Source organism: Adiantum capillus-veneris, chromosome 25, assembly GCF_014529385.1.
Source record: "Adiantum capillus-veneris isolate H3 chromosome 25, ASM1452938v2, whole genome shotgun sequence".
Classification (NCBI taxonomy): Eukaryota; Viridiplantae; Streptophyta; class Polypodiopsida; order Polypodiales; family Pteridaceae; genus Adiantum; species Adiantum capillus-veneris.
The window spans coordinates 10,522,125-10,538,335 of record NC_140955.1 but is presented as its reverse complement, the minus strand read 5'-3'; the positions used below and the strand labels follow the sequence as shown (position 1 = coordinate 10,538,335).

The following is a 16,211-nucleotide window of genomic DNA, read 5'->3' as shown; positions in this document are numbered from 1 at the left end:
CCATGGAAAATATAGGTTTGCAGTCACAGGTTTTGAGTGGGCCATAAGAGTCACCTAATGCAAGTTATGGTGAGAATATATGGAGTATGAGAGAATGAGCCTTTCTAAATCATCAAATGTGTCAAGAAAAGGAAAGGAAAAGGTAATTATGCCCCTAAGCTACCAAATTTGAGTGTAGCTCATGATGATGATGACAACAATGGTTCTATGTAGAGTAAAATTAGATGAGGATTTTAACCTACCCTATATGAAAACTCCAAGTGCAAGAAGGATGAAAGTAGGGTATAAGGCACCTAGAAGAGATCCTGGACCACACAAATATAAGAGAGAGAAAAATTATATGCAAAGATTGACTTATGAAAATTATGTGGCTTGCCATTGTGCATATATGGAAAAGATTATAGAGGTGGTAGAGCTCAATTTTTTTGAGAATGATGTTAAGGATGCAAAATAGTGGCAAGCTATGGAAGAGATGGTTGACCTTGATGCAAATGGAACATGGGAATCATTGCCATTACTAGAGGGCAAGAATATTCTAGCATTCCTTATATCTTTGGGCTTTTGGATGTCTAATGGAGATCATTCTTTTGATGTGCAAAAGAATGGAGTAGGAATTGTGATTATTTTCATCTATATGTGGATGACATGACTATTGATGGTGATATTGTGGCCGAAGTAGAGGGTGTATAGGCTCTGCTTATGTAGGAATTTGGGATGGAATCTTTACAAGATTTGTGTTACTTTTGGGCATTGAGAATATTCACACACAAGAGGGTGTATGGTTGTCACAAAGGTAGTCTTCTTTATACATGCTGACAAAGTATGGTATGGCTTATAGTAATCCTATTGCAATATCTTTTGATTAAAATCTGAAGTCACGGAATGATGCAGGTCAAGTACTTGAGAATGCTACCATGTATATGAATAATATGGGTAGTTTGATCTACTTGACTATCTCATGTATAGACTTGAGCTACATAGTTTTGTTGGTGAGTTGGTTTATGCAGTCTCATAAGGAAGCCACAATTGGGTGAAATCATGTTAACCTGTCATGCTTTTTCATGTCCCGGACAATGCTAACTAGCACAATTTTGACATATGCTAACTAGTACAATAACTTGAGCTACATCTCCAAGATCTATGACATATGATATATCAATAGAAAGCACTTGAAACAAGGAATCCAAATGTACAACCTCCGAAAAATTTTGATATTATTTGTAAAAATTTTACCGGAAGCTCAACTTTTCGAAGATGTGCTAACTTGAAACTGCTAACTAGCACAAAAAGCGCGGCAAGTTAACATGCTTTCACCCAATTATTGGATACAATGAGGTGCACATTACACTATTTGAGTGCTACTTTGGATCATGAACACTATCATAGGGCTAATGCTGAGTTACAGCTCTATAGCTACATAGACGTAGATTCGGATGGTAGAGCATATGATTGTAGGTCTACTAATGAGTTCATGTTTTGACTTGTGAGCGTCAATATCACAAGTAATGGAAAGAACAAACCTACAAGTGCTCAATCAAGTATAAAGAAAAACTTTGGGAGTGTTGTAGTGGTGGCAAGTGAGGTAGCATGCATGTAGTAACTATTTCAATACTTTGAGGACAAGTACAGGTATAGGTACAGATACATATGTTGGTTTGTCAACTATTATGACAGATTTACCAACATACATTTGACCTAGAAACTAGTTTTTTTGGAAATACAAAACACATTGAGGTTCATTAGAGAGAGGATCTTGGTAGGCAGCATCATCCTTGAGTATCTAACACCATCTCGGGCAATGGGGGGGGGGGGGGGGGGGGGGGGGGGGGGGGGGGGGGGGCTCACTATGTATAAATTGTGTGTATTGGGTGAGTTCAATGAATATTTGTAAAACTCCTTATCTATGAATTTCTGACAAATAAAATACACCCTTTTCTTATTCAATCTATAAATTTTTTTCCTCAATTTCATTTTATGGTACCCTTCTATAGGTGAAAATGTGAGAAAAAATAAAATTTAATAACCCATTCTATTGCACTTACGTGATAGTCACATAATTATTCAGTGGACCCCCCAACTTTGACGATGGATGAGCAAGTTGTAAATATCTTCACAAAGGCACTTGGACGAAAGAAGTTTCGATGGTTTTGAGAGATACTTGGTATACAAGATATGGCATTGAGACTAAGGGGAGTGTTGAGATGTCAAGGTTGACATGTATTACTCCTAGATTACTATCACTGACACTCATCATCAGTGGCGCACCTTGGTGGATACACATATCTTGACCAGTGATAATATAGCTAGACTACACCGACTTAGCCTACCTACTAGAGTGATGACACACTTATCCATCTAGTTCACTCACTAGCAGTTCACACTAGACTATTGAACTAGTTTCCCCTCATGCTGTGTGATTTGTTCTAGATATTTTAGGCTTCTTATCTTGAGCTAGTGAATAAGAAGAAGAAGAAGACTTTGCCTCTTGTAGATGGTGAAAATGACCTCTAAAAAGGCACTTCTACATAATCGGATTGGTCTTTACTAGTAGTAATTGTTGTAGTATATGTTTCAATCTACAATAAATCAGAACTTGTACATAGTAATTATTGTATTATATGTTTCAATCTACATTGAATCAGAACTTGTACCTACTAATAGGACTTGCTACTTTATTTTGACAGTCAATCATTATGGGATCTATCTTGAGTCTTTGTAATCATTGGGAATTTTATTTTTTTGCCATTAGGTTCTACTATAATCATCACTCAATGCCAATTGGACTCTTGTCCCATTATCTAAATATATATTAGTTATAGTACTTTGTGTCTAGTATCTAGCTTTGTACTTTTTTCCAGTTCATCTAGTTTGTTCAAATGAGTTCTAAATTTGTATTTTTATATCTCAACTGACATAAAACTCTGAATCTCCAACCTGGAATAGCTATAAAAAGTGATGAGCTTATTCCATTTTGACAATCACGACAGTGAGCTTAAGCTCTTGATAGGAACCTATCACTAGTTGGAATTTGGAGTGACTTGAACATTTGAAATGCTTCAGAGATAATCAGCAACAAAGAGGAGACCTACAACACTATTTATTGAGGACCAAGAACATATCATCATGATGGCTAAAGAATTGGAGAAAAGTTCTAATGATAGACATGAATTTCAAAATAAAGAGAGAGACATCAACCTGGGAAGGAGAAAGTACTAACGGGCTTGGGGACTCTCAACATTCAGGTCAATTTAGGAGGAGGCATTCAAAGAGGACTTAAAGACGCTCTTGTACACATGGGTCTCACAAGTTCAAACAAAAGGTCAAAGAAAAGGTTCAAACCGATGTCAATGATAGTAGTAAGCGAAGCAAAAAACAACACATTGAAAGTCAGATAAGAGGAATGACATAGACATTGTAACCAAAATAGATGATCAATATAATGATACATGGGATGTTGATATTGACCACTACAATAAACATAGGCACAAGGAAAGAGAATTTGATCATAAGGAGAAACCTACACACAAGGAACAAGACTTTGATCACCACAAGTCCAAGCATGGGGAGTGATCAATTTCATATCAATTTCTCTGAAATTTGCCTTTCCATTTTTCAGATGTGGAAAGAAAAATATTCACATGTACACAGAATTTTGAGGAATATGTGGAGCTAAAGGACATCAGATAAGATGAATGGGGGAGTACTTTCCATAGACTCTAGAGGATGTTTCTAGGAAATTGTATTATCATTGATTAAGAAAAATATGAACCCCAAAAGGGCCTTTTAAGAGCAAACGATTAGATTCAATCAACAATAGGACATAAAAGGGAGGGCTTGGATAGCCTAGCATATATATATATATACGTACCTCAAAACTTAGTCTATATTATGTACATATCTATAGAAAGAGCTCAATAATGCAATCCAAATGCACTATTCTTCAAACGATTTGAAGTTAAAATGCTCAAGTTATGGCCATTAGCTGGTGGGACCGTGGCCACACACCCATTTTCATTGGTGGGGGTTGATGAAGTATGTCTTGCAACAAAGAAGTTGGTGTCTTCTTTATAAGACCATGAGGCTTTGTTCAAACCTTGATAATCTATTATAAGCACAATCAAATTTAAGATCCTCCTCCACTTGCACTTGAATGTCAAAATGTTGAGTGAAAATTCTTGAGCCTATTTATTAGGCTTATTAGGTGTTCTTCGTACAAGATCAAATCATAACGGTATTTTGACAGAAATGACATTATATTATTTTAGTGGTTGACATAGCATAAGGGTTTAATTTTTATCATTCATATAATAAGTATAAACATCATCTTGGGCAGGGGGGAAGCGGGGTCACTACGAATAAATTGTGCATAACATGTGCGTGCAAGAACTATTTCTAAAACTCCTTATGTCTACAAATTTTTGCCAAATGAAATACACCCTTTTCCTATATTGCAATTTGTAGAAATTTTTCCTAATTCCATTTTATAGTATCCTTCTGTGTGTAAAAATGTGAGAAACAATAAAATTTGATAACCTCTTCTACTACACTCACGTGAGAGTCACATAATTATAAAGTGACCCCCCAAGGTCATCATGCTCAATGTTGTTATGATACTAACAAGAATGCACTTGTTTTTGTCTTGGTTGTGAGCACTAATACATTACATAGATTGGATTACTTGCTCCTTGACTTAAGATTTTGAGCATTTAAGAGCATGATGGTAGACTAAATACATTAGATAAAACATTATGACAATTTTAAGACACAAATCATCAAGACAACCGCATGATGAATATATGTACACACAAAGGTGGATAGTAAAAGATGATGGATGTGCAATCAAGGCTATTCTATAGCTAGTCAAGGTAAGACATGACTCCTCCGATCATGGCCTAATGTCATGGTGGGCTACCAAATGTAAGATAGAAGTCTAATCTGCTTAAATGAAGGGATGAAAAGGTGAATCATTAAATCTTTATGAATGTGGGTTGCATAGAGACGACTTTTAGAACCGTTTTAATTTGAGGAAATGGGGCTAAGTTCTATAGAGCATACAATAGAAATAAAAAAGACCATTGGTAGCATTTTTCCCAACATGCTTAGTAGGCTTTTGAGAAAGCTAAAAGCCTAGGTAAGGATGATGTTATTAATACCCTCTTGCCCTTATCCAAGCCTCCAACGATTGATGCGTCATTGAGACACCTAGTGATGGGAAAGCTATAATTCTAGCTTTCCCTCGACAATCCAGCTTAAATAGTGGCTTCTATCAAGTATGGAAGTGGAGCAGGAAAGTACATCCCTAATGGTCAATAGGCTCGGTTACAAAGAGAGAATGAAGTTACATTTGAAGGTTTCCATTTTGTCCTTTGAAACATGAAGAGTGTCTTTCCCTTATAAAAGAACTTGTTGAACCCGATAATCACCATTGAATTCGGTGTGGGTCCTAATCTTGATGTAAAATCCACATGTTTGTGTTGTGCGGGCTCTTTCCTTCAAACATGCAATAAACTAGAGACTACATAAGGGGACCCATTAGTGCACCCTCCATTGCCATATTGGCATCATATGGCATGTCTGTATGAGGTTGCACATTTTCATAGGCACCATGTCATGTCACAATTTGGGTGAATTGAGATGGGCATCCATGGGAAACTCGAGCTAAGAGTTGCAATTGCTAGAAAGAAACTTATGGAATGCTTCGACCTCTCTAGGTATTTGAGTGGGCAAGACAAAGATCTAGAGGTGGGGTCATTGCTTTTTTGTAGGCTAGGTGGAGTGAAAGTGAAAGGTGTGTGTATTGGCTTTATCCACCGATATAGATGAGGGAGCTAATTATATTTTGGTGCTGGCAATGATGAACGAAGATAAAATTAGGGTACATGGTGATTGGCATGATAATCCCAAAGAGTTGAATATAGGTATGTTGACGAGAATGCGAAAGAGGGTTATATATAAAGCCACCGGAGTGTCATTGCAAGCGAGACGGGCAATATGGTTCTCAAGCTGAAACCAGAGCAGCTAGGTCTTGGGCCTAATCTAGCGGGCCCTGCTTCCGCTAGTTTAGCGGTCATGAGGTATGGAGGAGATGGGCACGCCAGAGATCGAGGGCGTGGCCAGCCTCGTCGCCAATTCAGTGCCTACCACCCTTACGCCAATATATTGCGCAGTACACCGCTGCACTCAAAGAGGGCCGAAGGCAACTCATGCGGCGCCAGCGATGCTGACGATGAGCTAATGAAAAACAACTTTGCCGTGCCCACGTGCAGCGTCACTAGTCCTGGAGTCCCGCTTTTCCAAGATGCTGCCTCCTCGACATCTGCAGCTGCCCCATATTGGGCTTCTAGCTCAATCCCGCCCTCCTCCTGCATCTCCATCCCCTTGCCAGCGAATCTTTACCCCCAAGGACCTCCAGAAATGACCCTACGAGGTACTCTCTCTCTCTCTCTCTCTCTCTCTCTCTCTCTCTCTCTCTCTCTCTCGGTCACCTAATTGAGTACTAGGTCTTGAAGACTCTCTCTCGGTCACCTAATTGAGTACTAGGTCTTAAAGACTGTGGGATAGCGCTCTCTCTCTCTCTCTCTCTCTCTCTCTCTCTCTCTCTCTCTCTCTCTCTCCATTTGGGCTTCAATTTATGATCTGTTGTGCTTGCCTTTAGGTCCTAGGATTGAGTGTGCTCATAGATATCCACATAAACTAGGGCTTGATCTCAAGCTTTCAGGTTTGATTTCTCAAGCTTGATTTTTCAACCAGCCAATGTTAGCAAAAGTGATATTTTTATCAACATTAGGGGTTGTGTGATTTCTTAATATAGGCAAGTCGATTTCTCGGGTGCTTAAATCCAGTACTGTTATTACTCATTCAATCCATGTGTATTAATGACAAGGCTAATAAGGATATCTTTATGTTTTGCAGCGATTTAAGCAGTTATTCCTTACAAAGATCACTGATGGGGGCTCAATATGGCATTGTACATAAGAAGTGTGCCAGTATTCCACATGTTGGGGACTCTATATAGCATTGTACATAAGAAGTGTGCCAGTATTTTACATATTGGGGACTCTATATAGCATTTTACATAAGAACTGTGCCAATATCCCACCTAATGAAACGAAGAATATTAGCACATGAGTAAATTGTATTTATTTGATGAAATAAATGTTGCTTCTTGTGAAGACCTTTGAAGCTAATGGACTCTACTTCGAAAAATTGTTTAACCACCAAATTATAGTTCATTGTTTTGAAAGAAGGAGAATTTAGTGTTTTGATCATTATTTGACAACATTATTCGGCTCAACCATGATTGCCAACATACAAAGGAATTTTTATATGTCATGACTATCCATGTACAAAGGCATTTTTAATTTAAGCAACGTTAATCATAATATTGTCTCACTATCTTTCTTTGTTTCTTAACATGTTGAATGTTTCCACAATAGCAAGGCCCAAAAGCAAGGCTTTTTATGTGTTGCATTTTTCATAACGTATTAATGCAGAGTGTGTCATCGATTTATTGTGTGTCTCAAGCTTGATGGGGTGTGCCTAAGTTATAACTAGCCATATATCAATAGGAATGTCTCCATTCCATATAGCAATTTAGCATGCCTTTAAGCAATATTTTCATATTTTGGAGTGATGTTGGAGGTGACCTAGGACGTGATGACTTGGAAGGAGTGTAGGTTTTGGTACAATCTCATAGTCTTTCTTGGATCTTCTTAATTAATCAGGTTTGTGCTCAAGGCCTTGAGAGCAAGTGATTGCCTTGGACCACTCACCAAGACAAGAGTAGTTGCAAAATTTCTCCTTGTTACAAAAACCCAAGGAATAATGCCTTGAGAGATTAGTGATTATCTTTGACTACTCACCAAGATAGATTTCACAATTTTCCTTTGCTAGACATGAATCCACTTGACCAACATAAGAAATAAGAGAAAGGCTACATCAATGGAGATGGCTTGAAAAAAGGGTTCAGCCCATAAGATGGAACGAAAGCCAAGAGGGATTATTTGTTGGGCACCCATCTATGTGTAAAAATAAATTGAAATTTTAGGGAATGGGATTTTGAATAACATTGTGAATAATGTGGGTGCTAATACAAAAGATGTAATTGATATCTTTGTCATTGATATTCGAGTTGAGTCAAGCTACAACCCCTTTAAGAAGGGTTTTTCTATTGCATCTCACATTGCACTTAGGCATGTGTGTTGGACAATAGATCTCTTCACTAATAAATTAGAATAGATATTTTCAACTCTTATCCTCACCTATTCTAGCATGAGAGACACACTTGCATAGCTCAACCTTCCCATATAGAGCATAGGTCAACAGCCTATGATCTTTAGCACTCGGTTTATTAGCCTTGAAACTTTTGGACTAATGCTTTGCTCATTTTCTAGCATGGTTGCCAGCTCCAACTATGCTAAAGTGGTTCTCTTTTGCACCTTGGAATCTTGGCTCTATTGTTAAAAAAAACTCATTCTGATGGGAATGTGATCGTGCTAGCTAGGATGGATGAAAGAGAAACAATGTGCACACAAGTGAGTGTGTGTTGGCTAGATTATAAATCAAGCAAGTTAGGTTCAAAGATCAATTAACTTGGACTCATAAACACGATCTTGAGTATTTTCTAAGTCATCACAAGCTCACCATAAACAATAGAGATGCAATGACAAATAGACTTGGTTGATTCATTCATGAAATGAGCTTTAAGTAGCTTTACAACCTGGCACCAATGCATGTGGGATAATTCCACCTTTTCTCTCCTTGACTCATACTCTAGTACTCTAGGACAAACCTCACACAAATCCTCCCCTTGATGTTTGGACTAGGAAGATACAGTGAAGGAGGAATCCTCCCCTTGAACTTTTGGACTACAACTTGATGAAGAAATACAACACTCCAATCCTGGGGCACAGACAACATGCATCCCCAATCTAGGAGACAAACAGCATAACACTTCAATCAAGGAGCAAAAACAATGCTCTAATGCAAGAGCAAAATCTTGAAAAATGTCCGCTTCGCTCTAATCCGAGAGCACCTTCGTCTTCTTCGATTCTTTGTCCTCAACTGCTTCATGGTCTTTGTCTTTGTATCCTCCCCTCAAATGAGTGCTTCTTTCCTCTTTTATGGTGTAAACAAGATTTATTTCATGCATCATAATGACATGCAACAATATGCTAAAATATCCTTTAAAAAATCTTATACCAAAAACTAATGCATCCTCTTGCATCTTGGTCATACTCCGAGAACCCAAGCATGCAACGTCTCTCATACACATTATCACAAAGTTCTCACACATGGAGAGGTCTTAGAAATTTGAAGACTCTCCAATGCTAGTGTCTATCCCCTTACAAAAGCACAATTATAATGTCATCCATGTAAACTAATATAATTACATACATTGCAAGAAATTGTTGTGCTTCGCTACAAGATTTTCAATTTGAATGCGTACTTTAATTTGGAATTTCCCTTCAATGTGAAGTACCTATTCACTTGCGTGAAGTCACCCTTAACAATTTTTGCTTGCTTTATCTCGATGCCTTCCACTTGGAGCTCTTGAGGCCTGCCTTTCAAGCCTCTTATTGAAGCCCTCTTTGAAGCTTTTGAAGTTCTTCTTTGATCCCTTTTTTTTGTGTTGTCTAAGTAGCCTAATGGTTTTGGAAGCTCAAGGAAAAGCCCTTGAAGTTGAATGTCTTATTGCCTTAGTGCCTAAGGCAATAAGACCATGGGCCTACTCGTGGGATAGCACCCTTAAAGGGGTCAAAGCCTTGGGAATGTGGGGAGCTCAGACCTGGCCATGGGAAAGGTCTCCTTGTGGGAGGCTTGGTGCCACTCCTTGTGTGGTTTGAAGTAGCGTGGGATAGCACCCTAGGGACTCGGGTAGTAGGCGTCAAAAGGGAGAGCTGCATTGAGTGGGAACGGGGCCCTACGGACCCGCCAATTCCAAAAAATATTTTTTAATGTCAACTCACATCCACCCACAAGCAAGGCGCTACACCATGGGACTCCTTATCTACGGACCCAAAACCCAAGATAGGTTGGATTTGAGCATTTGTTTGAAATTCGCCCACGTTCCTCACTTGGCAAAATTAGGCCTTGAAGCTCATTAGCCCGAGACCTTGCACACACTCACTATTTGTAGTGTGTTTAGCTAGACCAAGGGGCCCCAAAGGTTTCCACGTGTGGGAAATCCAACTATGGAGATTATATCCTCGGCTTCTACAACGCTTCACCCACAAAACACACACACACACCTATTTTAAGCAATAAATTTGGGCATGGGGATGAAGGAGCTCTTGAGCTGGGATTGAGGTGCTTGAGAGCTCTTTCGGTAGCTTGTGAGGGTGGCTTTAAGCTTATGTGTATGACCTTTTGATGTCTTTATGAATAGAAGATTGAGTTGTTTTTCTACAAAGAAATTGTTTGACTGGTTAAGTCAAGTAAGTGAGATTTTTTTGGTGGATTGGATGACCCATGACTGGTTAAGTCATGTGATTGAGATAATCATGACTGGTTAAGTCATGTGATTGATTTTTACAGGACTGAATAAGTCAAAATTGGTTAAGTCGTATGGTTAAGTTTTATGTAGACTGGGTAAGTCATGATTGGTAAAGTCATGTGGTTGAACCTTTAGTCGACTGGATAAGTCTAAGTCTAGAAAACACCTTAGTGTTTTGGGTTATTATGGATATTAACGTTAATATATGCGTATACTCAGGAGAACCCTCAATTCACTCCTATAATGGAGAACCCTCAGAATGATTCTATCTATATGGAGATTCACGAGAAGAAGTTATTACTGAAACAAATGCAACCACCTTCTTTTAAAGGAGAGGTTATTGATATTGAGAAGGATGCAAAAGTATGGATCAAAGCTATGGATGATTACTTCTTGGCTGCAAAGACTGCACATGCAAATCAAGTGATGCTAGGGATGTTTCGTCTCTTTGGTGAAGCAAAATTATGGTGGAAACAACATTGTCGTGACATGGGAGTATTGGAGAACTCCTAGAGTTGAAGAGAAATTAAACAGACGGTGAAGGAAAGATACTTACCTCCTGCACACAAAGCATTGAGATGAATGAGTTCTTCAGCTTGAAGCAATACAGTTTAACCTTGGAAGAGTACTACTCAAAGTTTGTAAGGCTTAGATGTTATGCTCTGCCCATGATCATAGAGCAGCAGGTAGCCTGTTTCTGTCAAGGTTTAAGAGAACCAATCAGCTTGTGATAAGAAGCCATGAAACCTACTACTGTGCAAGATGCTTTACTACGAGCTAAGCCCTTACTGAAGGAGCAAGGAATTAGAAGAAGAGTTGAACAAAATCAAATTTTTAATGGAGCGAGACGTCCAATAAGGCTTCCCAATAATAATGGACAACCACAAAGAGATTACACTGCTAATGTTCAGAATCCTTCACGCTTGGATGTTCGATGCTTTGAATGTGGAGAGTTGGGACATTATTGAACCAGATGTCCACGTCTGAACAGTAGCAACAACTGAAGAAGATCAAAGACACCACCCTTTTGGACATAACAATGGACGAGGTGGTGGACGAGGTAGAGGGCAAGGATGAGCAGCGAGAGCCTTTGGAAGAGGCTAAGGTAGGAATGCCCATGCACATGCAGTCTTAGGAGAGCCTACCCTTGGTGAAGAAAAAGAAACAGTAAGAATTTATGCTGCTATTGACAACCCTGGAGCCCAAAGAAAATTTGTCGTTATTCAAACACTAGCAACCCATCAAGGTAAACCTTTTAACCTCCTCATCGATTGTGGCAATACTCATTCTTTTCTATCCCCAAAATTCTTGCAAAAGTTGAACCTGAATCAAAAACAAGCTAAACCCATGACAGTAGAATTGGCTAATGGAAAAACCATGGTATCACGATATTCTATGGGAGCCCTTGACTTTGAACCTCTATTCTTAGTTGTCCTTGAGAGCCTATATAAAGGCCCATCTCCCTTCACTTTGAAGACACACACTCTCAGAAGCGGAAGCTCTCTTGCCTTGACGTTAGAGTTACCTTCTCTCCCTCAACCTCTTACCCTCAAGTCATCTCCATCTCCAACTCTTTCTCTATCATTGTCGTGCTGCCTCTCAAATTGTTGAGTTCTCTTTCTCATTTTCTCTCTTCTCTTTCGTGATATGATGGCCCCGAAGCAAGTAACTCGAAGCTCAAAGGACGCTCATGTCACTCCACCTCCAAGAAAGGTGTAGAGGAAGGCATCAACTACTCCAAACGTGACTCAAGCAGAGGTATTGGTTGCGAAAGAAGTCAAAGCCGTCCAACCTCAACCACAAGAGGTAGTCAAATGTGTTGCTAATCCAGTAACATGAATTTATAATTCTGCATCATTATACACGATGACCGGTAAGTCAAGCCTAGGAATTCCCTTAAACTGTCAAGGAGACGTGATTATATCAAAAGAAACAAGCATATGATTTCATAGAGTAGAGAAAAAATTGTTTGATTTATGGTTATTGTTTGATAAACTGTCTCTGTTTGATATTAGAATTTAGTTAATCATGTTTGAGAAAACAGTTAAAGAAAACCATTGCTGCAAGAATATCTTATTTCTAGATGGACCTCGCAGTTAGCGAAGTGATTTCAGGGTTAGAGGAGAATAATCTAAGGTTATCAACTCTCTTTTTATCACTTTCAGTTAGCAGGATGCCTTGCAATTAGCGAGATGTTCCCTTACGGTTAGTGACTGGGAAAGTATGCGCATTTTGTGGTTGGCAAATAAGTAAAACCTTTGCAAAGGCTCTGTTGGTTAGAAAGAGAAAGATCGCGGGTAGCGGCAAACTCTTAAGAATAATTTGAAAGATTCATTTTTGTTGAATTATAGCTAGGATTGTCTTCATTAGACCATGTTTGAGAAAGAAATCTTTTTGTGATGTTTGAAGGGCTGGATGAAAGAACCCGTGCCTCGAATTAAGAAAAGAACATTGTTTGTATATGTAAAACAATGTGGTAGTAATTAGAAAACAAACTTTTGTGTCCTGTTAAGTGACCATTTTGCTTGAATTATTTGAAGAGTATGAAAATGAATTTCTAGGTGCTATATATCCACAAAGTTGCCTTATTAGCTGAAAAAAACTTAGCAGCTTTTTGTGAGTAACGATCTCACCATTAACCTTACTCTTGCACAACAGTTTTGAACCTAAACTATGTGAAAAAACGGGTTTTGTTTTTGGCTTTTTTTCAATTTTTGGCAACTATACCACTCTAAACTTCATGTTTGTGAGGTTTATATGGCTAGAGGTTAGGCCTTCATAGTTCTCAACATGTTTTGATGCTTGAAGGGAGAGCTAAGTGTTAAAATTGAAAGTTATGACCAATTTACAAGAATTGCATTATCCTGTTTTTTGGCCAAAATTAGCACTTTTATGATTTTTTGGTGGCTTTCTTGATATCCAAATTCAATTTTGATTGTGTAAGTGTAATGTATAACATAAATCTAATCTTCCTTGAGTTTTGGGGGACCTAATATGCTATATAGCATAGTATATGATGATGGTTGAGTTTTTTTATTTTGTTGAAGAATACGATACATTTTAGAGTAGCAAGTATAACTTTCTCAATATTGCTAGTTTCTTAGGCCAATTGTGTGTATTTTGTAGGTAGTGACCATATCTAATCATAGACTACAAACTTGGCTAGATATTGAGTAGTTTCTATGGGTTTCTAGAGGTCATAATGCTAAACCCAGTTTTTTCATGTTTTGTTGTATTTAGCACTTTATCATTGCCCCCAAGGTTCCAATTGTAAGAGATCCATTATCCTTTTGACATGCTCCATGGCTCCTTTTAAATCCAAAGGCCCAAAGGGAACTAAGAAAACATGTATATAGTATATGTATTGAGTGTGACTATAGAAACTTTGAGGATAGGTCCGCAGAATGGCAAAAATGTAACTTTTTTGTACCTATTTTTTTTACCCAAAACAAAATTAGTTAGGTAAAAGCAACCATATGTTTTGGTCACCAACCCATTGAAGTTAACGGAGCATTTTATCTCATGTCCTACAAAAATCTCCACTCTTGTTTATATGCAATCAACCGTAAGAAATTGCTATTTTGGGGAAAATGCACTGGTCCATCATTTTTGGAGGCTTGTTGTGACCAAGGGATGAAAAAAATTACAAGTTTCTCATTTTTTCCATATGTAGTAGTTATTGAACTATAAGCTCATGAAAGGATTTTTCAAAATGAGTGGATCTACTATGGTTTTGGAATTTTTTCCCAAAACCCAAAAAGGACACTTTTATGTCCTCTTAGGTTACCACTCTAGGGGAAAAATTCCAAAACCATAGTAGATCCACTCATTTTGAAAAATCCTTTCATGAGCTTATAGCTCAATAACTACTACATATGGAAAAAATGAGAAACTTGTAATTTTTATCATCCCTTGGTCACTACAAGTCTCCAAAGTTGATGGACCAGTGCATTTTGCCCAAAACAGCAATTTCTTACGGTTGACTGCATATAAATAAGAGTGGGGATTTTTGTAGGACATGAGATAAAATGCCCCGTTAACTTCAATGGGTTGGTGACCAAAACATATGGTTGCTTTTACCTCACTAATTTTTTTTTGGGCAAAAAAAATAGGTACAAAAAAGTTACATTTTTGCCATTCTGCGGACCTATCATCAAAGTTTCTATAGTCACACTCAATACAGATACTATATACATGTTTTCTTAGTTCCCTTTGGGCCTTTGGACTCAAAAGGAGCCATGGAGCATGTCAAAATGATAATGGATCTCTTACAATTGGAACCTTGGGGGCAATGATAAAGTGCTAAATACAGCAAACATGAAAAAACTGGGTTTAGCACTATGACCTCTAGAAACCCATAGAAACTACTCAATATCTAGCCAAGTTTGTAGTTTATGATTAGATATGGTCACTACCTACAAAATACACACAATTGGCCTAAGAAACTAGCAATATTGAGAAATTTATACTTGCTACTCTAAAATGTATCGTATTCTTCAGCAATCAAAAAACTCAACCATCATCATATACTATGCTATATAGCATATTAGGTCCCCCAAAACTCAAGGAAGATTAGCTTTATGTTATAAATTACACTTACACAATCAAAATTGAATTTGGATATCAAGAAAGCCACCAAAAAAATCATAAAAGTGCTAATTTTGGCCAAAAAATAGGATTATACAATTTTTGTAAATTGGTCATAACTTTCAATTTTAACACTTAGCTCTCCCTACAAGCATCACAACATGTTGAGAACTATGAAGGCCTAACCTCTAGCCATCTAAACCTCACAAACATGAAGTTTAGAGTGGTATAGTTGCCAACAATTGAAAAAAAGCCAAAAACAGGACCCGTTTTTTCACACAGTTTAGGTTCAAAAATGTTGTGCAAGAGTAAGGTTAATGGTGAGATCGATACTCCAAAAAAAATGCTAAGTTTTTTTCAGCTCATAAGACAACTTTGTGGCTATATAGCACCTAGAAATTCATTTTCATACTCTTCAAATAATTCAAGCAAAATGTCACTTAACAGGACACAAAATTGTCCAAGGACATAAAAGTGTCCTGTTACCATTCTAGTGTTAAGAGACGCAAAATTGGAGACTCATTGTTCCAAGAGTCAAGAAGTCCTAAATATACATGCCCTTGAAAGCTATGGACCCGATTAGTCTGGTACTTTTCACAAGATTACTAGTTAGTTTAGACTAAGTCTCATATCATATTTATGGTTTATGGATGGCGGCCGTGCCTCTTAAATGTGGGAAAAAAGGCATTGTTTATAGATTCTAAATATATCAATGGGATTTCATATTTATGTTAGGAACAACTTTCATTAGAATCCTAGATTTATCGCCTAGCTTGTGGCGTATGCCCCTTATAACCACGTAAATGATGGATAGAGGACTTCCTCTCTTCTATTTCTCATATCTCTACTTTGTGGAAATGAATTAGGGTGTCGGTGTTTCTTGGAGGAGTCCAAATTGATATCCTTCATGTGAACAAAACAAACTCCTTGTATCTCGACAATGCCACCAAACGTTTGCTGCTGGTACGTCTGCTCAAAACCTGATAGGTAATGTTGCGCGGAGACAATCCACTCATGCAAAGAAAAATCTGGATTGAACATCGGCCTGATCTCTGTCTCACGCTGCTGAATCCCAATGCGGTATAGAAAATGAGATAGTTTGTCTTGGGGGGCATCCTCAGAGCAAGGC

At 38.1% G+C, this 16,211-nt stretch overlaps 1 protein-coding gene across 1 annotated transcript; it reads left to right on the top strand.

The window, feature by feature from the left end:
* The first annotated feature begins 5,977 nt into the window (after nt 1–5,977).
* LOC147424417 (uncharacterized) lies at nt 5,978–7,125 on the top strand. The gene is made up of 2 exons (XM_086500709.1): nt 5,978–6,427; nt 6,913–7,125. The coding sequence occupies exons 1-2, from the start codon at nt 5,992–5,994 to the stop codon at nt 6,918–6,920; spliced, it is 444 nt and encodes a 147-aa protein (XP_086356835.1). The 5' UTR covers nt 5,978–5,991; the 3' UTR covers nt 6,921–7,125.
* The last annotated feature ends 9,086 nt before the right edge of the window (nt 7,126–16,211 follow it).